At 42.6% G+C, this 26,142-nt stretch overlaps 1 protein-coding gene across 7 annotated transcripts; it reads right to left on the reverse strand.

Annotated features, from left to right (window-relative positions):
* LOC112228224 (UDP-glucuronosyltransferase 2A1) lies at positions 1-24,614 on the reverse strand. 7 transcript variants are annotated; one of them, XM_042309087.1, is made up of 6 exons: positions 8,159-8,585; positions 4,329-4,449; positions 3,923-4,065; positions 2,059-2,223; positions 1,136-1,849; positions 1-1,019 (listed from the first exon to the last, which is right to left on the reverse strand). In XM_042309087.1, exons 1-6 carry the CDS (start codon positions 8,234-8,236, stop codon positions 432-434), a joined length of 1,809 nt encoding a protein of 602 aa, XP_042165021.1. In that variant the 5' UTR covers positions 8,237-8,585; the 3' UTR covers positions 1-431. The 7 variants fall into 7 exon arrangements, with proteins under 7 accessions (XP_042165021.1, XP_024249151.2, XP_024249150.2 ...); XM_024393383.2 differs by lacking the exons at positions 3,923-4,065; positions 4,329-4,449; positions 8,159-8,585 and adding exons at positions 23,671-23,813; positions 24,077-24,614; XM_024393382.2 differs by lacking the exon at positions 4,329-4,449 and having other exon boundaries at positions 8,159-8,290.
* Positions 24,615-26,142: the final 1,528 nt, after the last annotated feature.

Raw genomic sequence — 26,142 nt, forward strand, 5'->3', positions numbered from 1 at the left:
CTTTGTGGTTGAATCTGTGTTTGAAATTCACTGCTCGACTGAGGGACAAAACAGATAATTGTATGTGTGGGGTACAGAGATAAGGTAGTCATAAAAAAATCATGTGAGTGAGTCCATTCAACTTATGTGACTTGGTTAAGCACATTTTTACTCATTAACATATTTAGGCTTGCCATAACAAAGTGGTTGAAAACTTATTGACTAAAGACATGTCAGCTTAAACATTTTTTTAAATCAATTTTAAATTCAGGTTGTAACACATCAACATGTTGAACAAGTCAAGGGATGTGAATACTTTCTGAAGGCACTGTGGGTGTAAGGAGAACTACATTAGGGAATATGGTAGAACTGTCCCGTACGCAATATATCCTGCTATAAGCAGGTCTGCCCTGAGAAGTTTTGGTTTGCCTTATGCGATTCTACAACTGGTGTCAGTGTTGTTTGGTTTTGTTCCTGTTCTTCCGGCAGGTTCTCCAGAGGATCCTGATCAGGAGCCCAGTAAAGAGCAAGACTCCTCCCCCGGCAGCCAGCAGCAGTAGCAGCACGTCCACAGAGTGGTAAGAGTACCAGGGCATCCTGTTGGCCGACGTACGGAGGTGAGACGCCCCCTTGTGTCGCATCACAAACTCTAACCAGAAGAGGGCCTTGTCCATGGGCTTGATGGGCTGATCCATGTGCAGGCGGGACAGCCTCTGCATGTTCTCCCTGTAGGGGGCGTGGGTGAGCACCTGGTTCAGAGCCTGCTGGAAACTGGGTCCGTTGAACATGGCCAGCTCCAGGATCTTGGCAGCGCCTCTCTCCTGCAGACGCAGAAGATTGTCATACTGGTCAAAGAACAGGGGTATCCCCAGCACTGGGGTGCCGTGGTAGATGGCCTCCTGGACCCCGTTGGTTCCTCCGTGGGCCACAAAGGCTCTGGTCTGGGGGTGACCCAGGAGGTCTTTCTGGGGCATCCAGTCCACCAGAAGAGTGTTGTTGCCCAGAGTGGAGGGCCTCTTGCCCCGGTGCCTCCAGATCACCTTAGATAGAAGATGAAGAAGATATTCATTTCTCTTTAAATAACTTCTCGTTTACATCACTTACATTGCAGAGATTTTTACATATAAAAGCTAATAATGAAAAACAATCAGGATACCTTCTGAGGCAGCTTGGCGAACACGCTGGCGATCTGGTCTGTGATATCAACAGGAAGTGCATTGACAAGAGTCCCCAGAGACATGATGATCACCCCATGCTCCCCGGCACTCTGGACAAACTCCTCCAGGTCTGGAGGCAGGGGCTGGGCCGGCTTGCACTGGAACCCCCCCATGTAGACGACGTTGGGCATGGTGGGACGGGGGAAGTCAAACACAAAGTCAGACCTCATCAGCCAGATGTCAGCTTCCTGGATCAAGGAGATGATGTCACAGCCCCCTTCGAAGTACTTGGCGCAAATTGCGTCATAAATCGGCCCAACTACGAACCTCTGCTGATACACGATGATGCTGTAGTGCAGCATGTTTTGGACCCGTTGGACGAAGGTCATCTTGTCAGTGAATCCAGACCCTGTGATCGGGATGTAGGACAGGGGAGAGGGGGCGATGGCAAAATGGCCCTCCCCGCTGGTGATCCAACGGGCGTTGAGCACCACAGGCAGTTTGAGGTAGTGGGCCATCAGCAGCCCTCCAGCGAGGTTAGGGTCGGTGAGCATCATGTCATACTGAGCGTCCTGGAGACTCTTCATCAGCTTCTTGTCGTCGAACATGCGAGCCAGCATCTCGCAGCCCAGGATGTGGGCTTCTTCTATCATACTGAGGAACTCCTTGGTTAGTTGGAAGAACTTCAGCAACGATATCCCCTCTCTCTGAGCCTGAATTAAGACATTAAACAGAGATTGAATGCCTGTTTGACAAAATAAATGGATGTCTGGCTGGATGGTTGATTGGCCGGTTTGCTGGCTGGATAGATGGATCAACCAATCAACCAGTCATAAAGACACATCAAACCTTCATTTGCTTCTGAAGGCACGTTATGAAGACATACCTTCAGGTTCTTCTGTAGGCATGTTTAAAGACATACCTTCAGTTGATTCTGTAGGAAGGTTTCGATGTAGCTGTATAAGTTATCTTTCTCCTTGATGGTGATAGAGGTGTATAGAGGTGACTTCTCTGTGATGTACCAGCTGGTGGAGGGTCTGACCACTGTGATGGTGTGGCCTCTGGCATGGAGCTCCTCGATCAGTACCTACACATTGGTGACGTTAGTAAGCTCACAAAGGGGCATGTTGTGGAGAGCTGTCAACAATGTGCCGTTTTAAAAGGTATTAATCCTTTAATCTAAGAAACATCAAAATCTGTCAGTTTAAGCTGGAGATATCATGAGCTGATCTCAATCCACTGCATCTGCCTATAGGTCAGCCTTCCACATCTGCGGTGGAAGTTGGCCGAGCTACAGCAGTGTTTGTCAGACCATGAGAGAAAGTCGGTCTTCTCACGAAAACGTCTCAACCTAGAAATTAATATGAAAAATATGGAAATCTCTGTTTTGTTCCACAAGTGTCACGGGACTCGTCTGACACATACAAGCGAATGTCATTTCTATCAAAAATCAAAAAGAATGGATTAAATATGTGTCGAAAAAAAACTAAAATAAGATAAGACTTCAAAACCTCTTATTTTTTGCTGTCATTTTGCCAATGTTATTCAATGCTATAGGCTATAGTAGTAAAGTAGTAAGACCAAATTCAATATTTTATCAAATCTTTTTTCAATATATATTTTTTTATCCCTAAAAGGGTCCTATAATTCAACATCAATTAGCTAAATGATCCACAGTATGACCGTCTTAAAACAACTCCATATGTTAGCACAGTATACACAGTAGTCTCATTGAGATGCAGGGTTCTTCAAATCCAGTCCTGGAGGGCCATAACCCACTTCGGTGGTTGTGGTGAGGTGTGGCCTGATTAACTTGGTTGAAATCATTGATTTGAAATAGCAAAACTTGTGCAGAACACCATAACGGTAAATGCCCAATGGCAGAGGTATAGTACTGAAAATCCGTATTTAAGTAAAAGTACTGTTACTTAGGTTGTAATTTACTCAAGTAAAAGTAAAAAAGTATCCGGTCAGAAAACTACTTCAGTACTAGTTACACATTTAGTTTGGATTTTTTTTTACACCTTATGATATACTGTGTGCAAATAAAAACGGAATGATTTGACTCACAAAGTATTTTGACAGAAAACCATTAAACTATTCATAACTTGATATTTGTAGCAAGATGCAGGGTAACATAGTAACCAAAAAAGTGTTAAACAAATCCAAATATATTTCATATGCCAATAGTGTGCAAAGCTGTTATGAAGGCAAAGTGTGGCTACTTTGAAAAATCTAAAATCTATTTTGATTTATTTAACACTTTTTTGGTTACTACATGATTCCATGTGTTATTTCATAGTTTTGATGTCTTCACTATTATTCTACAATGTAGAAAATAGTAAAACAATAAAGAATGACCCTTGAATGAGTAGGTGTGTCCAATCTTTTGACTGTTACTGTATGTGTGTATGTATATATATAATTATTTTCATTTTTTCCAAGCAGGCCGTGGATGACTGACTGTCCAGAAAGTTTCCAATAATAACCTCCCCCGGCCAGCGGGCAGTCCTGTATGTCGAGCCCTGCGACATAATATATAATAATATAAACCTATGTAACTGGAGGGATTTGGTCAAATGTAACTAAGTTAACAGTAAGTTGCAGTTCTTGACACACTGAAACATGTGCGCCTGGCACCTACTACCATACACTGTTCAAGGGCACTTAAATATTTTGTATTACACTTTCACCCTCTGAATGGCACACAGACACAATCCATGTCTCAATTGTGTCAAGGCCTAAAACCCCATCTTTAACAGAACGCTAGACACAACATTGAGCACCTTCATGTTGATCCAGTGGCTTCCATCGACAGGAAAGACCAGGACTTTTCCTCCATGGCAGGACGGTGCAGGAAGGAGAAGGAGAAATGACACCAGACTTAGAAACGAGAGGTGTCCCCAAGGAGAGAGGGAATACATTGTGTCTACACAGAGGAAAAAGAGGACAAAAGTCACTTGTTTTTCCAACTCGTCACCTCTAGACGTAAAATGCTTTATTGACCTGAAAGCCTATCAAGTCTTGCACTCGTGCACCGTGTAGTTAAATAACAGTTCATTAAGCTTCACCATTATGGTATATACTTGTGTCAATAAGTTAGTATTGTCTGCACAGCTTTATTACACTATTACAAAACAACAAACTACTTGAGTGTAGGTGAATAAGAATATGCATTACGAGTTGGCTTACCGGTGTTATAGAGTCCATGCAGCACTAACGACGCTCTGCAGGGGACTGCAAACTGCAACATATAGGCTGGCAATACTTTGAACGTTTCAGGGTTCAAAGTCCACCTGATAGTATAGACGTCCTGCTATAGCCCAGGTAGATGATTTACAAACAGATAGTGGTGCCTCCCAAATTGCACTAGTTTTGCCCAGGGTCCTCAGGGCTCTGGTTGACATAGTAGACTATTGTAGGGAATAGGATGCCATTTGGGATTCAACCACTACATGGGCAATAACACTAGTGAGTTCTGGTAAAACACACCTGTCACATAACTGACCTCTTACCCAATTGAAATGCCTACTTATCATTGATACAATCCATATGTGATTGTGTCCATCTCTAGTCTGACTCCAGGTTGTAGTTATGAAAACTTGTTTGTAGGTTTTTGTCTTTGCCTATAAGTCTTTGCCTATCCAATATACATTGTAAATGGTGTCATATTGCACTTCCTAAGGCTTCCACTATAAAGGAAAAAGATGTATGATAAAAACATCATAAAGATTGATTCTATACATCGTTTGACATGTTTCTGCGATCTGTAATATAACTTTTTTGACTTTTCGTCTGGACTTTCGTCTGGACTTTCGTCTGGACTTGCTAGTTATGTGCCTTCAAGTATTCATTTGAATTATTAAAACGTTGTGTTACAGTCTGAATTTAACATGGATTAAATTGAGATGTTTGTGTCTCTGGTTTTAATACCCCATAATGTCAAAGTGGAATTCTGGTTTTTAGATGTTTTTTTGTTACAAATTCATTTTTTTTTTAAATGAAAAGCTGAGCTTGAGTCAAAAAGTATTCAACCCCTTTGTTATGGCAAGACTAAGTCAACTAAACAAGTTCAGGTCTACCAATGTGCTAAATATTGTTGTTTTTTTCGGGTCGGAAAAACACTCCAAGCTGTCGACCCGACCGCTCGGCGGTGTCTGCGTGGTCCTAAAGCACACGGTCTCCAAGATTTGTATTTACATTCCAATGATAAAACATGAGAAAACGCATACAATTATCTGTAAGGTCACTCAGTCGAGCAGTGAATTTCAAACACAGATTCAACCACAAAGACCAGGGAGATTTTCCAATGCCTCGCAGAGAAGGGCACCTATTGGTAGATGAGTGAAAATCAAAAAGCAGACATTGAATATCCCTTTGAGAGTGAAGTTATTCATTACAAATTGGATGGTGTACCAATACACCCAGTCACGACAAAGATACAAGGTCCTTCCTAACTCAGTTGCCAGAGAGGAAGGAAATCAATCAGGGATTTCACCATGAGGCCAATGATGACTCTAAAACAGTTGCAGAGTTCAATGGCTGTGATAGGAGAAAACTGAGGATGGATCAACAACATTGTAGTTACTACAATTACTAACCTAAATGACAGAGTGAGAAGTGAAACTGCAAAAGAAATGTAACAAAATAAATGAATGTCCTGAATATAAAGTGTGGACCAAATCCAACACAAGCATGGTGATGTCTACATTATATATTGCCCAGGACTAGGATAAAAAGAAAGGGATTGGAGCTAGGCACTTGCAAAATGGTTCAGTCTGCTTTCCACCAGACACTGAGATGAATACAAGACTTGAGGATGGATCTAGCAATGATCAACAACCAATTTGATAGAGCTTGAAGGATTTTAAAAAGAATAATGTGCAAAGCTCTTAGAGACATACTGAGAAAGGATCACAGCTGTAATCGCTGTGAGAGATGATTCTAACGTGTATTGACTCAGGGTGTTGAATACTGACTGTATCTAATCAAGATATATTGGTGTTTTACTTTTCATTACTTTTTTTTTACAAATGTTAGAATTTTTCTTCCACTTTGAAATTACAGAGCATTGTGTCGATCGTTGACAAAAATGACTAAACCAAACCCATTTTAATCTCACTTTGTAACACAACAAAATGTGGAAAAAATAAAGGCGTTTGAATACTTTCTGAATAACTTGTCTTCATAACGTGCCTACAGAAGGACCTGAAGGTATGTCTTCATAACGTGCCTACAGAAGAACCTGAAGGTTTGTCTTCATAATGTGCCAACAGAAGAACCTGAAGGTTTGTCTTCATAATGTGCCAACAGAAGAACCTGAAGGTTTGTCTTCATAATGTGCCAACAGAAGCAGATGAAGGTTTGTCTTCATAATGTGCCAACAGAAGCAGATGAAGGTTTGTCTTCATAATGTGCCAACAGAAGCAGATGAAGGTTTGCCTTCATAATGTGCCAACAGAAGCAGATGAAGGTTTGTCTTCATAATGTGCCAACAGAAGCAGATGAAGGTTTGTCTTCATAATGTGCCAACAGAAGGACATGCCCCAACCAGAATCTATGGATTACAGGCAACATTCGCACTGAATTAAAGGGTAGAGCTGCCACTTTCAAAGAGCTCTAACCCAGAAGCTTATAAGAAATCCTGCTATGTCCTCCGGCGAACCAACAAACATGCAAAGTGTCAATACAGGTCTAAGATCAAATCGTACTGCTCCAGCTCCGACGCCTTGAAAACCATTACAGACTACAAAGGGAAGCTGCGAGCTGCCCAGTGACACAAGCCTACCAGATGAGCTAAATCACTTCTATGCTCGCTTCGAGGCAAGCAACACTGAGGCATGCACGAGAGCATCAGCTGTTCCGGACATCTGTGTGATCACGCTCTCCGCAGCCGATGTGAGTAAGACCTTCAAACAGGTCAACATTCACAAGGCCAGATTAGCAGGAAGTGTACTCCGAGCATGTGCTGACCAACTGGTAAGTGTCTTCAATGACATTTTCAAACTCTCCCTGTCCAAGTCTGTAAAAACCAACATGTTTCAAGCAGACTACCATTGTGCCTGTGCCCAAAAACACTAAGGTAACCTGCCTTAATGCGTAACGACCCGTAGCACTCACGTCTGTAGCCATGAAGTGCTTTGAAAGGCTGGTCATGGCTCACATCAACACCATTATCCTAGAAACCCTAGACCCAGTCTAAATTGTCATACCGCCCTAACATATCTAACAAAAGGAACACCTATGAGCGGCCCAGTGCATCACCGGGGCCAAGCTTCCTGCCATCCAGGACCTCTATTCCAATTGAGATGTTGTGGTAGGACCTTAATTAAACAAGCCGTTCCTGCTCGAAAACCTACAAATGTTGCTGAGTTAAAAGGGATTTCACCCTGGCTCTGCAACAACATGTAGTCATTATCATATTAACAACAATACGTTTTGATCATAATCATCCAATCCACAAGCTAGAACGAGCACATTTTCATTTCCCTGGTAGAATCAGGAAGTTTCGACTTGCTGTGTTTTCATGTTCTCATAGTGAACCACGTCACTCATAGTGAATGCAGACACCGCCCCTTAGGGCGTGCCAACAAACTTAAATGGTGGTATAAGGTGTTGTTTAGTTGGGCTCAGAACTTCTCTCGGTGAGAAAGATTTTTTTTAAACGTAGTTTTTTTCCCACTAACGTTTGTCTTTATGCTTCTGTTGCGTTCTGTGCCTGGCTTTGTTAAAGGAAAGGCTCGACCATAATGAATGTTATATCATTTTTGTCCATCTCTTAAGTGATGTTCTATCGATTCCCTGGATCATTTCATGTTTTCATTTGTGTATCTGAGTTATTGGCGTTCAAGCAGGCACAAATCCGTCCAGTATGACGTAGCACTGTGAAAAAGTATCTCACTACACTGGAAGTTCATAGGAATATAACTTTTATATCATTAACCTATCGTACATGTCAGATTTCAACACTGGCTGATGTCATAACTCGGGAGAATGTCTTCTCTCAAATGAGCCATTCTTACCTTGAGAAATGTGTAATTTAACAGAGAGTCAAGCACATGTATCCTATTTGTCTGCTGTCTGTTTAGTCCAGGGTGCATTTCATGTTGTCGTTGGCAGAGATATTATAGAAAGGAGATCGGAATCCAACGTATGGCCAACTCCAGCAGACTGTCAACCAATCGTGTTCACGTTGTCATGCTGCGTCAAGCGGTTGCTTAACTAATTGTCATGGAATCCCTTGTCAAAGTCAAAGTCAGTGTATATATTTCGAGAGAGGTGCCTATTTTCCTCAAAAGTATCTAATCTCACGATTCCAAAGCTATACGATATTACATTACACATAGCAAGTTAATTATATCTCATCTCGGGAAAAGATATGTAATGTTGTACTTCTTGTCGACGAAATTCGTGCTAGCGTTGTGTTTTTGAGCTGGTACCCAATAGCCTCCCATTCACTCCTTGTCCCAGAATCACCCAGAATGCACCGTGCTGCATGTTGACATAACAATGGGCAACGTTTCCCATCTCCTCATAAAGTATCTCTGCCGTTGTGAATGTCAGAGTTCACTCTGTGATGCCTCACATCGATCTGCAGATTGAACAGGATGAGATTGTAGAATCCTAAATTGATCGTGCAGTTTATTTAGGCGATTTTACAGTTAAAATATATCTACGTTATATTCCGATTTTTGTCTTTGGTATTATTGTGTGTAGCTATGTTTGCTAGCTAGCTAGGCCAGCCTATAGAGAGAGAGCATTGTATTGTGGATTTTGTAGTTGACTTGAGCTTCAACAGAATACACAATAAGCATTTCATAAACATGAATTTGGGTTGTGTTTGTATGGGTTTGTTTTTGCTATCAAATCAATGATAACTTGGCTATATACAAATGGTACCAGTACCGAGTCCACGAGGCAGATATACATAAAACACTATATTTATTTATTTATTTTATATTTTACCTTTATTTAACCAGGTAGGCAAGTTGAGAACAAGTTCTCATTTACAATTGCGACCTGGCCAAGATAAAGCAAAGCAGTTCGACAGATACAACGACACAGAGTTACACATGGAGTAAAACAAACATACAGTCAATAATACAGTATAAACAAGTCTATATACAATGTGAGCAAATGAGGTGAGAAGGGAGGTAAAGGCAAAAAAGGCCATGGTGGCGAAGTAAATACAATATAGCAAGTAAAACACTGGAATGGTAGTTTTGCAATGGAAGAATGTGCAAAGTAGAAATAAAAATAATGGGGTGCAAAGGAGCAAAATAAATAAATAAAAATGAAATACAGTTGGGAAAGAGGTAGTTGTTTGGGCTAAATTATAGGTGGGCTATGTACAGGTGCAGTAATCTGTGAGCTGCTCTGACAGTTGGTGCTTAAAGCTAGTGAGGGAGATAAGTGTTTCCAGTTTCAGAGATTTTTGTAGTTCGTTCCAGTCATTCCAGTCATATATACAGCAGTATGAGGACACCCCTTCATCCACTATATATACAGCAGTATGAGGACACCCCTTCATCCACTATATATACAGCAGTATGACGACACCCCTTCATCCACTATATATACAGGACACCCCTTCATCCACTATATATACAGCAGTATGAGGACACCCCTTCATCCACTATATATACAGCAGTATGAGGACACCCCTTCATCCACGACATACAGTGCCTTGCGAAAGTATTCGGCCCCCTTGAACTTTGCGACCTTTTGCCACATTTCAGGCTTCAAACATAAAGATATAAAACTGTATTTTTTTGTGAAGAATCAACAACAAGTGGGACACAATAATGAAGTGGAACGACATTTATTGGATATTTCAAACTTTTTTAACAAATCAAAAACTGAACAATTGGGCGTGCAAAATTATTATTATATTCGCAAGGACACCCCTTCATCCACTATATATACAGCAGTATGAGGACACCCCTTCATCCACTATATATACAGGACACCCCTTCATCCACTATATATGCAGCAGTATGTGGACACCCCTTCATACACTATATATACAGGACACCCCTTCATACACTATATATACAGGACACCCCTTCATACACTATATATACAGCAGTATGAGGACACCCCTTCATACACTATATATACAGGACACCCCTTCATACACTATATATACAGGACACCCCTTCATACACTATATATACAGCAGTATGAGGACACCCCTTCATACACTATATATACAGCAGTATGTGGACACCTCTTCATCCACTATAATTACAGCAGATGGAGGACACCCCTTCATACACTATTGTAATGCGGTCTGTGTGTAGCTGGTGTAGAGTAGTCAGGCGCAGGACAACAGATATGAGTAAATAAACGTACTTTACTCAAAATATACAAATGCGATACAATAAAGAGAGCCCACATCAATGGACTGTACTACATACAAACAATTACTCACAAACAGACATGGGGGAACAGAGTAATTGGGGAATTGAGACCAGGTGTGTAAGACAAAGACAAAACAAATGGAAAATTAAAAGTAGATCGGCGATGGCTAGAAGGCCGGTGACGTCGACCGCCGAACGCTGCCCGAACAAGGAGAGGGACCAACTTCGGCTGAAGTCGTGACAGTACCCCTGCAAGATTAGTGGAATCTGTGTGGGTAGCTGGACAGGTAGGATGACTGACAGTGAAGGTGAACAGGTGGTCACGTGTCAGGTGACACAGGAATGGATGAGACTGAGGCAGGAATTCCTTTAACCATAAAGTGGTATATTTACTGAGTAGTCTGTGGTAGTCTGTGGTGGATTCATGAACGCACAGAACTTCTGGATCAGATTGAGTTAAGGAAGAGAAAGCAGCGAGATCAGGCGAAGGCAATTTCCTCCTTTTATGGAGTTGAGATCTGTCGGACATTTCCACCTGACCTAATTAAAGCGCCCCTGGCTCTGCTGAGTAAATGGCAATGAATTAAAGAATTATTCCACCAACTCCATGGGCCTTTTCTACAGCCATCCCGGAAATTTGTTAAATTCCACACTCCTCAAAAAAGGCTCATTGCTCCCCGTCCTCTGCCATCTCAGGGAGAGGAATTAGTCGGGCAACTGGCCGGATATATGTCTGGTTCTTCACCTGGATCTCCACTGATCTAACATGACCATCAGTCCCAGGCATGGTCTTAGTTATACGGTCCACCGGCCAGGAGGCTCGAGGCAGCTGAGTGTCCACCATCATTACTACTTGGCCAGTTTCCAGGCTGGCCATTTCTCTCCGCCATTTCCCTCTGTTAACCACATAGAAGGCATTTTCCACTGAATCCAATACTTCTGGGTCACTGTCTGGATGCTCCCGTGCGTGTCTCTGCAGAGCGTATATGGCACAGCAAGGACTGCAGGTGGTGCCAAATGGGAGTACCTGTCATTCATAAATTGTGGGCTCTGCATCTCGTTCCATATCTCGCCATATGAACCGGAGCAGTGTGGTGTCAGAAGGCAGTAAACTAATCTGATGAAACATGGCTTTGATGTCTCCACTGATGGCTGTAGAGTGCTGCCGGAACCGGAGAAGGACACTGAGCAAGGAAGGACCTAAGGTTGGTCCGGGGAGTAGACAGTCATTCAGGCTTTGACCAGCAGCTTGGAATGAACAGTTGAAGACAAGTCTATACTTCCCACCATGTTGCTGGATAACATGGTGAGGGAGATACCAAGATTCACGGAGTGCGTTTCCCTCTTCATGAGCTGTCACTTCTGTGACGTAGCCTGCCTTCACAAGGTTATGAATCTCTCGGTTATGAACTTCTGCAAGCTCAGGATTCTTCACCAGGCGTCGCTCCGTTCCACGCAGTAGTGGGAGTCCTGTATCTTCCGGTTGGAGAAGGTGTCCATCTTCCAGAGCATCTCAACATTCCGAAGAATGTGCACAGGGGAATGGATCTGGATTGCTTCTGGTGAAGAGGACTTGCTGTGACTGTACAGCTTGGGTGGAGAGAAGTAGATGTGATGGACCTTGCACAGCCCAACCCAAGGGTGTATGGACAGCAATGGGCCCTCCTTCTGGTCCAGCTCGTATAGGCTCAGTCGGGGTGACGAGATGTGGGTGGTCTGACTCAATCAGGATAAGTGGCGCTACTCTGGCCAGGTTAGGAAGAGGCAATCCTCATAGATGAGGATATTGTTTCTGTAGAACACTTACCGGGCAGGAGTGCTCTGCGAGATTCAAGCCATCTGCCGTGAAGACATTGGTGACGTTATAGGCCACGTCCCTGTTTCCTGAGGTGAAATGCTAAAGGTCACAGAAGAGCCTTTCATTTGGATAACATCTTGTTGCACCGTTCTGAGATTAAGGGTCTCGGGGGTCCCCTCCAGGTTAAGCTGACGGGTGGCCGCCGTGAGAATGATTGTTCTTTCTGACCCATCATCTAGAGTGGCGAATGTATCAATGCTTCTCCCTTCACTTTGCAGTGTGACCTTGACCACCTTCAACATGACCCTTGGAGACCGGTTCTGCTGGTCGAGGTACAGCTCCTTTGCAGCTCCTACCATGAGCATACTCTGCTCCTTCTGTGCTTGGGGAATTAGATCATGCAACACGGTGAGATGGATTTCTTTACAGTGGTTGCAGGGTTTCCTCAATGTGCAGGTCTCCGCCTTATGGCTACGGGCACACTTGTAGCATCGCTCGCCTGAAGTGATCCAGGCCTTCAATTGAGTTTGAGTGAGCTTTTTTACTCTGGGGCATAATCCAAGGAAGTGCCCCTTGCTATTGCAATATGGGCAGTAAGGCTGGAATTTGATGTTCTTGCTCTTGAGAGGGGTCTTCTTCCCGGGTTCCTTCCTTCTAAATAGCTTCACTATTTAAGTACATGGTAGTGGGATTTGGCCTTTTCTGTCCCTCCTGGCGTTCAAACTCCTTCCTTCCCCCAGTGGCTATGGCTGAGATTGTGGCCTGGTGAGCGATGCTCTTCGCCTTTGCCTTCACCTCCAACCATGCGGCCAGGTCTCTGAGAGCATAGGTGCTTCTCGAGCCCTCTTTCAGGATGCCCTTATTCAAACAATGTTCAATGAAACTGTCTCTGAGGTACACTGGAAGTTTGCTAAGAAGCCTGTCCACGTGGGAGCCACATTTCAACTCGTTCCCGTCTTCTCCTTCAACAGATTGGAGCATCGAGGTCAGGGATTGGACAGCCAGGGAGAATTCTTGGAAGACAGCCTTGTCTACCGTTTTAATTGGAGACGTGTTCAGGATGTTGTTTAGTTCATTCTGGACTAGCTGACGTGGCTCACCATATCTCGCCTTCAGGGCCTGGAGAGCAGCAGTGTATGGTGTTGCGGAGTGCATAAAGGATTGGGCCAGCCTGTATGCACTGGGAAACCGCAAATGATCCATTAGTACTTGGTATTTGTAGCATTCTGACATATGACTGTGAATACCCAGTAGGCTCTCCAATGCCATTTCCAAAAGGACAAATTCACTCTCCTTTCCGTTTTCAAAGTATGGCAGTTTGGGTCTGGGAATTCCATAGGCTGAGGCTACTAGAAGTTTCATAATGTTGGCTCCCTCTTCTTGCGTGAAGGATAAACCCGGGACTTCTGATGAGCCCACTGTGGCCTCATTGTGCCGGTCCCCTACTGTCCCAGACCCTCCATTTGTGGCAGCCGGAATTGGGGGAGAGCCCTCCGACCTGATGTTTGAGGACTGGCCTGGCCCTGGACGAAAGGAACGATTTGCCGTGGTTGGTAATTGGCGGAAAGGCGAAGGAGTGATGCTTTGTCCAGATGGAGGAATGCTAACTTGTGTCACTGGCATAGAGGGCGATGGCGGAGCGGCCTGTCTCCCGTGCTCCGTGTTGGCTGTTGACCCCGGAGCCTCTGTGGGACTGTGTGCCATGCTGTACCAGAGGGGTAGATTGGGAAAGAAAGGCAGACAGGTCAGGTCCATGTGGAGGGGTGGTCAGGTCAACTCCCTGTTCATTCCTCTCCAGGAACGATGAGACCATCCGTGCCTCCTCCAATTCCCCTCTGGCTTGACGGTGCCGTCGCTGCTGTGTCAGGTCCTTGGCAATGAATTCCTGTTCCTGTAGAGCTCTACGGGCCGGCACATCCAATTGGTGACATCGTTCGTCAGCCTGTCGGTCCTCCTCAATCTGACGCTCATTTTCCTCCAGTGCTAATAGTTTCATACTCTCTTGTAGGTCTGTGAATCACTGAGGGCTAGTGAATGGTGGCTGCCATGGCCACTTCTAAAGGGGTATCCACTGGTCGAACTCCCACTCCGTCTAGAGTACTTCGACGATTTCCCTTTAGATAACTCACTTAGACCAGGAAACTCCTTGACATCTCTGCCGAAGCAGTGACCGAACTGAAATTTGTGATGTTTTTAGTAAGCATTTTATTTCTGCTGGTTTTCTTTTTGAAATAAAAAAATGTCCAACATGATCCTGACCGGTCTATTGTTTCAGTCCCTCGGCCTGATGTGGAAAACAGTAAGCCTGTTTTTAATTTTCAAAACGTCACAGAAGATGAGGTCTTATCTGCACTAGATTCTAAGAAATCATTAGGCGCTGACAATCTGAATCCATATTTACTCAAGTGTGCGGCACCTATTATTGCTGGTGTAGTGATGCATATATTTAATCAAACATTTGTCATAGGAAAGATTCCTAAAGCTTGGGAAACATCTTTTGTTTTACCACTCCTCAAGGGAGGTGATGGTAGTGAATTGGATAATTATCGGCCCATCTCTAAGTTCTCCCGTTTGGCTAAACTTCTAGAGTCATTGGTGACTACAATCTTTTTTAACTGGTAACAATACTCTTTCTAGTAATCAATCTGGCTTCAGACCTAAACACAGTACTATTACGGCCACTGTACGTGTTGTAAATGATATTACTAATGCCCTAGATAATAGAAAGTACTGTGCCGCCTTGTTCATAGATTGATCTAAAGCTTTTGACACTGTAGACCATGCGATACTTTTGGGTAAACTGTCGCCAATAGGACTGGGACTGGATGCCTGTCGTTGGTTTCATGACTATCTAAAGGATAGAAGTCCGGCTGTTAGAGTAGACGGCATCCAGTCGAAGCCATTGGAGTTGGTTAAAGGGGTCCCACAAGGTTCTATACTCGGTCCATTACTGTTCACTCTCTACATAAACAATATCGGTGATGAGATAAGAAAGTGTAAAATTCATTTATATGCTGATGACACTGTCATGTACTCTATCGCTACAATGGCTGACCAAGCATTATCACAATTAGAGACAGATTTTTTAAAGATATTACAAGGGTCTTTTATACAGCTGAAACTTGTTTTAAATGCAAAGAAAACACATTTTATGATTTGCAATAGGTTCAAAAAGTTGGTTGAAAATACACTTGCACTTAGATGTTTCTCGATTTAATCAGGTCTCTGCATATAAATACACAGGGATATGGTTGGATGATAAACTGTCTTTTAAAATGCATATTGACAAACTTTTATAAAAGGCTAAAAATCAAGTGTGTGTGTGATGATCTTATTAATGAGTTATCGGTTCCAATGAACAGATCAATTAGGCAATTAAACACTCAGATGGAGAAGGAGACAGACACCATGGGAGACCCATGTTTTAGATAGACAGGTATAATCTCTAGGATCACCATCACCTACTGATAAGGGTCTCTGCATATAAATACATAGGGATGATAAACTGTCTATTAAAATGCATGTTGACGAACTTTATAAACGGCTAAACATCAAGCTAGAATTCCTCTTCAGAAACAGGACATGCTTGTCCTCTACAAATAGAAGGCAAATTGTGCAAGCTACTTTTATGTCTGTTACAGATTATGGGGATATTATTTACATGAAGGTTGCGGCATCCACACTTAAATCGCTGGATGCTACTTATCATTGCACACTTAGGTTTATTACGGGTGCTGGCTACAGAACTCACCACTGTGTTTTATAACAACATTTGGACCATGTTTTGGAATATTTGTATTCTGTCCAGGCTTCCTTCTTTTCACTCTGTCATTTAGGTTTGTATGGTGGAGTAACTATAATGCTATTGATCCATCCTCAGCTGTCTCCTATCACAGACATTAAACTCTGTGACTGTTTTAAAGTCACCATTGGCCTCTTGGTGAAATCCCTGTTAGGAGGTTTAGGAAGGACGCCTGTATCTTTGTAGTGACTGGGTGTATTGATCCACAATCCAAGCTGTAATTAATAACTTCACTATGCTCAAAGGGATATTCAATGTCTGCTTTTTTATTTGAACCCATCTACCAATAGGTGCCCTTCTTTGCGAGGCATTGGAAAACCTCCCTGGTCTTTGTGGTTGAATCTGTGTTTGAAATTCACTGCTCGTTACATATGTGTGGGGTTCAGAGATAAGGTAGTCATAAAAAATTATGTGAGTGAGTCCATTCAACTTATGTGACTTGGTGAAGCACATTCTTACTCATGAACATATTTAGGCTTGCCATAACAAAGTGGTTGAAAACTTATTGACTCAAGACATTTCAGCTTATTTATTTTTTTCATTTTTTTTAATCAATTTTAAATTCAGGTTGTAACACATCAACATGTTGAACAAGTCAAGGGATGTGAATACTTTCTGAAGGCACTGTGGGTGTAAGGAGAACTACATTAAGGAAAATGGTAGAACTGTCCCGTACGCAATATATCTAGCTATAACCAGGTCTGCCCTGCACGGTTGTTGTAGGTTTTAATAAGTTGTTTGATGTTGTTCCTGATACGAGTACAGATTTATAATTCATGTAGATTAAAGAACATCTAATGGGCTGTATCTAATTAGTGGATACTAACACTGCTCTCAGGGCAGTGTCTGCTCATTTTTACTAACAGAAGTGACTTTTAAGAGAACTTACCCAGTGGTTTAGGAGAACTACATTAAGTTTAGGAAAAAGGTTAGGGTTACCTAAAATGGTAGAATTAAAACTATTTAGCTATATCCAGGTCTGCCCTGAGAACAGTCTTGGTTTCCAGTAATGCGATTCTACAACTGGTGTCAGTGTTGTTTGGTTTTGTTCCTGTTCTTCCGGCAGGTTCTCCAGAGGATCCTGATCAGGAGCCCAGTAAAGAGCAAGACTCCTCCCCCGGCAGCCAGCAGCAGTAGCAGCACGTCCACAGAGTGGTAAGAGTACCAGGGCATCCTGTTGGCCGACGTATGGAGGTGAGACGCCCCCTTGTGTCGCATCACAAACTCCAACCAGAAGAGGGCCTTGTCCATGGGCTTGATGGGCTGGTCCCTGTGCAGGCGGGACAGCCTCTGCATGTTCTCCCTGTAGGGGGCGTGGGTGAGCACCTGGTTCAGAGCCTGCTGGAAACTGGGTCCGTTGAACATGGCCAGCTCCAGGATCTTGGCAGCGCCTCTCTCTTGCAGACGCAGAAGATTGTCATACTGGTCAAAGAACAGGGGTATCCCCAGCACTGGGGTGCCGTGGTAGATGGCCTCCTGGACCCCATTGGTTCCTCCGTGGGCCACAAAGGCTCTGGTCTGGGGGTGGCCCAGGAGGTCTTTCTGTGGCATCCAGTCCACCAGAAGAGTGTTGTTTCCCAGAGTGGAGGGCCTCTTGCCCCGGTGCCTCCAGATCACCTTAGATAGAAGATGAAGAAGATATTAATTTCTCTTTAAATAACTTCTTATTTACATCACTTGCATTGCAGAGAGCTTTACATATAAATGCTAATAATCCAAAACAATCAGGATACCTTCTGAGGCAGCTTGGCGAACACGCTGGCGATCTGGTCTGTGATATCAACAGGAAGTGCATTGACAAGAGTCCCCAGAGACATGACAATCACCCCATGCTCCCCGGCACTCTGGACAAACTCCTCCAGGTCTGGAGGCAGGGGCTGGGCCGGCTTGCACTGGAACCCCCCCATGTAGACGACGTTGGGCATGGTGGGACGGGGGAAGTCAAACACAAAGTCAGACCTCATCAGCCAGATGTCAGCTTCCTGGATCAAGGAGATGATGTCACAGCCCCCTTCGAAGTACTTGAGGCAAATTGCGTCATAACTCGGCCCAACCATGAACCTCTGCTGATACACGATGATGCTGTAGTGCAGCATGTTTTGGACCCGTTGGACGAAGGTCATCTTGTCAGTGAATCCAGACCCTGGGACCGGGATGTAGGACAGGGGAGAGGGGGCGATGGCAAAATGGCCCTCCCCGCTGGTGATCCAACGGGCGTTGAGCACCACAGGCAGTTTGAGGTAGTGGGCCATCAGCAGCCCTCCAGCCATAGCAGGGTCGGTGAGCATCATGTCATACTGAGCGTCCTGGAGACTCTTCATCAGCTTCTTGTCGTCGAACATGCGAGCCAGTGTGTCGCAAGCCAGGATGTGCGCTTCTTCTATCATACTGAGGAACTCCATGGTTAGTTGGAAGAACTTCAGTGTTGATACCACCTCTTGCTGAGCCTGAAGTAAGATATTAAACAGAGATTGAATGTTTCTTAGACAAAATAAATGGATATCTTGCTGGATGGTTGATTGGCTGGTTTGCTGGCTCGATCAATTGATCAACCAATCAACCAATCAAGAAGACACATCAAACCTTCATGTGCTTCTGAAGGCACGTTATGAAGACATACCTTCAGGTTCTTCTATAGGCACGTTATGAAGACATACCTTCAGGGTCTTCTGTAGGCACATTGCAAAGACATACCTTCAGGTTCTTCTGTACTGTAGCTACATTATGAAGACATATACCTTAAAGTGCTTCTGTAGGAAGGCCTCGAAGAAGCTGTATAAGGATTCTTTCTCCTTGATGGTGATGGAGGTGTATAGAGGTGACTCCTCAGTGATGTACCAGCTGGTGGAGGGTCTGACCACCGTGATGGTGTGGCCTCTGGCATGAAGCTCCTCGATCAGTACCTACACATTGGTGACGTTAGTAAGCTCACAAGGGAATGGTATTGTCAGAGGCATGTTGTGGAGAGCTGTCAAAAATGTGCCTTATAAAAGGTATTAATCCTCAATCTAAGAAACCTAAGAAGTAAATGTGCATCAAAATCTTTCAGTTTAAGCTGGAGATATCATGTCCTGATCTCAATCCACTGCATCTGCCTAGGTCAGCCTTCCACATCTGCTGTGGAAGTTGGCCGAGCTACAGCAGCGTTTGTCAGGCTTTGAGACATCCCGAAATCGGTCTTCTCACGAAAACGTCTGTAGGGTCCCAACGGTTTGACCTACAAAACTAATATGACCAGTCTATGAAAAATGACTCTCACAAACATGATGGTGTTCTCTGTTTTGTTCTACGACCCCCAGCAGTGTCACTGGACTCGTCCGCGGCAAACCCATGCAAGCAAATGGAGGTATGAAGGTCATTTTGTGCCATCAAAAATAAGGGATTAAATATTCAAAAAATGAGAATAATAATAATAATAATAATACAGACACTTCAAAACCATTTTCTTTTTTCATTCAATCGTTCTATAGGCAACTCCAATTAGCTAAATGATCCACAGTATGACCGTCTTAAAACAACTCCATATGTTAGCACAGTATCCACAGTATGACCGTCTTAAAACAACTCCATATGTTAGCACAGTATACATAGTATGACCGTCTTAAAACAACTCCATATGTTAGCACAGTATACACAGTATGACCGTCTTAAAACAACTCCATATGTTAGCACAGTATCCACAGTATGACCGTCTTAAAACAACTCCATATGTTAGCACAGTATACACAGTATGACCGTCTTAAAACAACTCCATATGTTAGCACAGTATACACAGTATGACCGTCTTAAAACAACTCCATATGTTAGCACAGTATACACAGTAGTCTCATTGAGATGCAGGGTTCTTCAATTCCAGTCCTGGACGGCCATAACCCACTTCGGTGGTTGTGGTGAGGTGTGGCCTGATTAACATGGTTGAAATCATTCATTTGAAATAGCAAAACTTGTGCAGAACACCATAACGGTAAATGCCCAATGGCAGAGGTATAGTACTGAAAATCCGTATTTAAGTAAAAGTACTGTTACTTAGGTTGTAATTTACTCAAGTAAAAGTAAAAAAGTATCCGGTCAGAAAACTACTTCAGTACTAGTTACACATTTGGCGTGGTCATTTTTAACACCTTACTGTAAACTGTGTGAAAACAAAAACAGATTTTTCTTCTTCTTGCGGACCTAACTATTTACAACGTTTAGCGTTGTGTTTGGCGGTCAAATGTCCAAAGTCTGCAAAGCTGTCATCAAGGCAAAGGGTGGCTACTTTGAAGAATCTAAAATCTAAAATATATTTTGATTTGTTTCACACTTTTTTGGTTACTACATTATTCCATATGTGTTATTTAATAGTGTTGATGTCTTCACTATTATTCTACAATGTAAAAAATAGTCACAAAAAAACCCTTAAATGAGTCCAAATCGACTTCAACTGTACTGTATATATATAATATTATTTATAATATTTATATAATAATATATAAACTCAGCAAAAAAAGAAACTTCCCTTTTCCAGTACCTTGTCTTTCTAAGATAATTCGTAAAAGTCCAAATATCTTGACAGATGTTCAAGGGTTTAAACATTGTTTCCTATGCTTGTTCAATGAACCATGAACAAATAATGAACATGCACCTGTGGAACGGTCATTAAGACATTAATAGCTTACAGACTGTAGGCAGACTGTAGGCAATTAAGGTCACAGTTATGAAAACTTAGGACACTAAAGAGGCCTTTCTACTGACTCTGAAAAACAACAAAAGAAATATGCCCATGGTCTGCATGAACGTGCCTTAAGCATGCTGCAAGAAGGCATTAGGACTGCAGATGTGGCCAGGGCAATACATTGCAATGTCCGTACTGTGAGAAGCCTAAGACAGCGCTACAGGGAGACAGGATGGACAGCTGATCAACCTCGCAGTGGCAGACCACGTGTAACAACACCTGCACAGGATTGGTACATCCAAACATCACACCTGCGGGACAGGTACAGGATGGTAAACAACAACTGCCTGAGTTATACCAAAATCGCACAAATCCCTCAGACTGTCCGTAATAGGCTGAGCGAGGCTGGACTGAGGCCTGTTGTAAGGCATGTCCTCAGCAGACATCACCGGCAACAACGTCACCAATGGGCAAAAACCCACTGTAGATGGACCAGACAGGTCTGGCAAAGAACATTATTCACTGACGAGGAGCTGTTTTGTCTCACCAGGGGTGATGGTCGGATTTGCATTTATCGTTGAAGGACTAAGCGTTACACCGAGGCCTGTACTCTGGAGCGGAAACGATTTGGAGGTGGAGGGTCCGTCAAGGTCTGGGGCGGTGTGTCACAGTATCATCAGACTGAGCTTGTTGTCATTGCAGGCAATCTCAACTCTGTGCTTTACAGGGAAGACTTCCTCCTCCCTCATGTGGTACTCTTCATGTAGGCTCATTCTGACATGATCCTCCAGCATGACAATGCCACCAGCCATACTGCTCGTCCTGTGCGTGATTTCCTGAAAGACAGGAATGTCAGTGTTCTGCCATGGCCAGCGAAGAGCCCGGATCTCAATCCCATTGAGCACGTCTGGGACCTGTTGGATCGGAGGGTGAGGGACATTCCCCCCAGAAATGTGCTGAGAACTTGCAGGTGCCTTGATGGAAGAGCGGGGTAACATCTCACAGCAAGAACCAGCAAATCTGGTGCAGTCCAGGAGGAGGAGATGCACTGCAGAACTTCTTCGGGCTAGGGGGCGGTATTTTCACCTCCGGATGAAAAGCGTGCCCAAAGTAAACTGACAGTTACTTAGGCCCAGAAGCTAGGATATGTATATACCTAGTAGATTTGGATAGAAAACACTCTGAAGTTTCTAAAACTGTTAGAATAATGTCTGTGTGTATAACAGAACTGATTTGGCAGGTGAAACCCCGAGCACAATCCATCCAGGGAATTTGTTTTATAGGTCATTGTGTTTTCCAATGGCTTTCTAAGGCTAACCTGACTAATATGGGCCCCGATTGCAGTTCCTATGGCTACCACTAGATGTCAACAGTCTTTAGACATGGTTTAATGTTTTTCTTTTGAGAAATGAAGAAGTAGTGCTGTTCTTTCTACGTGTCACTCTGAAGGGTTCTAGTCTTTTGTTGCGCGTGAACAGGAGAGCACTCCGTGTTGTTTTTCTTCGGTATTGGAAACAGATTATCCCATCTTAAATCTTGCATCGATTATTTACGTTTTAGGATACCTGAGGTTGGATTAGGAACGTTGTTTGAAATGTTTGGACCAAGGTTACAGGTAACTTATTAGATACTTTGTGGTCATGTTTGGGGAGTTGGAACCAGTGCATTTCTGAATCAAACGTGCCAAATAAACTGACATTTTGGGGATATAAAGAAGGAATTTATCGAACAAAATGACCATTCATTGTGTCACTGAGACATTTATTATATGGCTATTTCTGACTTCCGTGTCGCACCTGGTTGAAAGTGGTTTTCATGTTTTTGAATGCGGGTTGCTGTCCTCAGATAATCGTATGGTGTGCTTTCGCCGTAAAGCCTTTTTGAAATCTGACACATCTGGATTAACAAGAAGTTAAGCTTTATTTTGATGTATTACACTTATATTTTCGTGAATGTTAAATATTTATATTTCTGAAGTTTGAATTTGTCACTCTGCAATTTCACTGGATGTTGTCAAATCTATCCCGCTAACGGGATTGGAGAGTTAAGGGATCCCTAGGAGGTTTTAATGCAGCTGGTGGCCACACTAGATATAGACTGTTACTTTGAATTTGACCCTCTCCCTTTGTTCAGGGACACATTATTCCATTTCTGTTAGTTACATGTCTGTGGAACTTGTTCAGTTTATGTCTCAGTTGTTGAATCTTGTTATGTTCATACAAATATCTACACATGTTAAGTTTGAAATAAACACAGTGAGAGGATGTTTTATTTATTTTTTGCAGAGTTTATACATAAATATATGTATTTTTTCCAAGCAGGCCGTGGATGACTGACTGCCCAGAAAGTTTCCAATAATAACCTCCCCCGGCCAGCGGGCAGTCCTGTATGTCGAGCCCTGTGACGTAATATATAATAATATAAACCTATGTAACTGGAGGGATTTGGTCAAATGTAACTAAGTTAACAGTAAGTTGCAGTTCTTGACACACTGAAACATGTGCGCCTGGCACCTACTACCATACACTGTTCAAGGGCACTTAAATATTTTGTTTTACACTTTCACCCTCTGAATGACACACAGACACAATCCATGTCTCACTTGTGTCAAGGCTTATAAATCCTTCTTTAACTTGTCTCCTACCTTTCATCTACACTGATTGAAGTGGATTTAACAGGTGATGTCAATAAGGGATCATATATTTAATCTGGATTCACCTGGTCGGTCTATGTCATGGAAAGGGCAGGTGTTACTAATGTTTTCTACACCCAGTGTATAATATGTCAAGACACAACTATGGAACAAATTTCTATTTGCTTTTCAAAATTCCCTGATTTTTCAGAAATCCTTGTTGGATTCCCGACATCAGCATGAAATCTTTGTAAAGTAACAAAACGCTAGACACAACATTGAGCACCTTCATGTTGACCCAGTGGCTTCCATCGACAGGAAAGACCAGGACTTTTCCTCCATGGCAGGACGGTGCAGGAAGGAGAAGGAGAAATGACACCAGACTTAGAAACGAGAGGTGTCCCCAAGGAGAGAGGGAATACATTGTGTCTACACAGAGGAAAAAGAGGACAAAAGTCACTTGTTTTTCCAACTCGTCACCTCTAGACGTAAAATGCTTTATTGACCTGAAAGCCTATCAAGTCTTGCACTCGTGCACCGTGTAGTTAAATAACAGTTCATTAAGCTTCACCATTATGGTATATACTTGTGTCAATAAGTTAGTATTGTCTGCACAGCTTTATTACACTATTACAAAACAACAAACTACTTGAGTGTAGGTGAATAAGAATATGCATTACGAGTTGGCTTACCGGTGCTATAGAGTCCATGCAGCACTAACAAAGAAAATGGTTACATATCGGCTGGCAATACTTTGAACTTCTGAAGGTTCATACTCCTGATAGTACAGAAGTCCTGCCATAGCCCAGGTAGATGATTTACAAACAGATAGTGGTGCCTCCCAAATTGCACTAGTTTTGCCCAGGGTCCTCAGGGCTCTGGTTGACATAGTAGACTATTGTAGGGAATAGGATGCCATTTGGGATTCAACCACTACATGGGCAATAACACTAGTGAGTTCTGGTAAAACACACCTGTCACATAACTGACCTCTTACCCAATTGAAATGCCTACTTATCATTGATACAATCCATATGTGATTGTGTCCATCTCTAGTCTGACTCCAGGTTGTAGTTATGAAAACTTGTTTGTAGGTTTTTGTCTTTGCCTATAAGTCTTTGGCTATCCAATATACATTGTAAATGGTGTCATATTGCACTTCCTAAGGCTTCCACTATAAAGGAAAAAGATGTATGATAAAAACATCATAAAGATTGATTCTATACATCGTTTGACATGTTTCTGCGATCTGTAATATAACTTTTTTGACTTTTCGTCTGGACTTTCGTCTGGACTTGCTCGCGCCTTGTGAGTTTCGATGGGTGAACTAAACGCGCTAAAAAAAAGGAGGCATTTGGACATAAAGATGAACTTTATCGAACAAAACAAACATTTATTGTGGAACTTGGATTCCTGTGAGTGCATTCTGATGAAGATCATCAAAGGTAAGTGAATATTTCTAACGCTATTTCTGACTTTTACTGACTCCACAACATGGCTTGTTTTCGTGGCTTAGCGCTGTACTCAGATAATTGCATGGTGTGCTTTTTCCGTAAAGCTTTTTTGAAATCTGACACAGTGGTTGCATTAAGGAGAAGTATATCTTTAATTCTATGCATAACACTATCTTTTATCAGAGTTTATGATGAGTATTTCTGTAAATTGATGTGGCTCTCAGCAAATTCACCGGATGTTTTTGAGGCACAACATTACTAAACATAATGCACCGATGTGCATTTTTGGATATAAATATGAACTTTATCGAACAAAACATACATGTATTGTGTAACATGAAGTCCTATGAGTGCCATCTGATGAAGATCATCAAAGGTTAGTGATTAATTTTATCTCTATTTCTGCTTTTTGTGACTCCTCTCTTTGGATGGAAAAATGGCTGTGTTTTCCTGTGACTAGGCTCTGACCTAACATAATCATATGGTGTGCTTTTGCTGTAAAGCCTTTTTAAAATCGGACACGATGGGTAGATTAACAAGAAGTTAAGCTTTAATTTGGTGTATTGCACTTGTGAATGTATGAAAGTTTTAAAAAAGTTTTAAAAAATTGCGCTTTGCCATTTCTAGTGGAACCCCTAGCCTTAATTAAGCAAGTCACATAATGAGTTGCATGGATTTATTCTGTGTACAATAATAATGGTGAAAACATTATTTTTTATGGCTTCTGTACCCAGGGGCGCAACTTTGGTTTTAGAAGTGGGTGGGACATAATTATAATATTGTAAAAAAAAAAATTCAGGTCGGAAAAACAGTCCAAGCAGCCTACCCGACCACTTGGAGGTGTTCGCGTGGTCCTAAAGCAAACCATCGCCTTCATTTGTATTACTTTCCAATGATAAAACATGATAAAACACATATCTGTAAGGCCCCTCAGTAGAGCAGTTAACTTCAAGCACAGATTTAACCTCAAAGACCATGGAGGTTATCCAATAGCCTCGCAAAGACCAACTCAGTTGCTGGAGAGGAAGGACATTTTTTGTATTTATATACATTTTTTTAAATTTCACCTTTATTTAACTAAACTAATTTATTTAACTTTTAAGTTCTCATTTTCAACTGTGCCACGATAAAGCAAAGCAGTGTGACACAAACAACAACACAGAGTTACACATGGAATAAACAAGCATACAGTCAATAACACATTGGAGAGAAAAAAGAAAGTCTATGTACAGTGTGTGCAAGTGGAGTAAGGAGATAAGGCATAGAATAGGCCATAGTAGCGAAGTAATTACAATTTAGGAAAT

This window comes from Oncorhynchus tshawytscha, linkage group LG30 (assembly GCF_018296145.1).
Source record: "Oncorhynchus tshawytscha isolate Ot180627B linkage group LG30, Otsh_v2.0, whole genome shotgun sequence".
In the NCBI taxonomy this organism is placed as follows: Eukaryota; Metazoa; Chordata; class Actinopteri; order Salmoniformes; family Salmonidae; genus Oncorhynchus; species Oncorhynchus tshawytscha.

Bases quoted from the DNA above. Each gene is read 5' to 3' on its own strand.
- LOC112228224 (XM_042309087.1), bottom strand. From the start codon at position 8,236: ATGCACCCTGGACTAAACAGACAGCAGACAAATAGGATACATGTGCTT. The intron at 4,066-4,328 runs GTAAGCCAACTC...TCCTCTGTGTAG, and splicing joins GCATGGACTCTATAACACCG to ACACAATGTATTCCCTCTCT. The intron at 1,850-2,058 runs GTATGTCTTTAA...GTCTTAATTCAG, and splicing joins TCCTACAGAATCAACTGAAG to GCTCAGAGAGAGGGGATATC.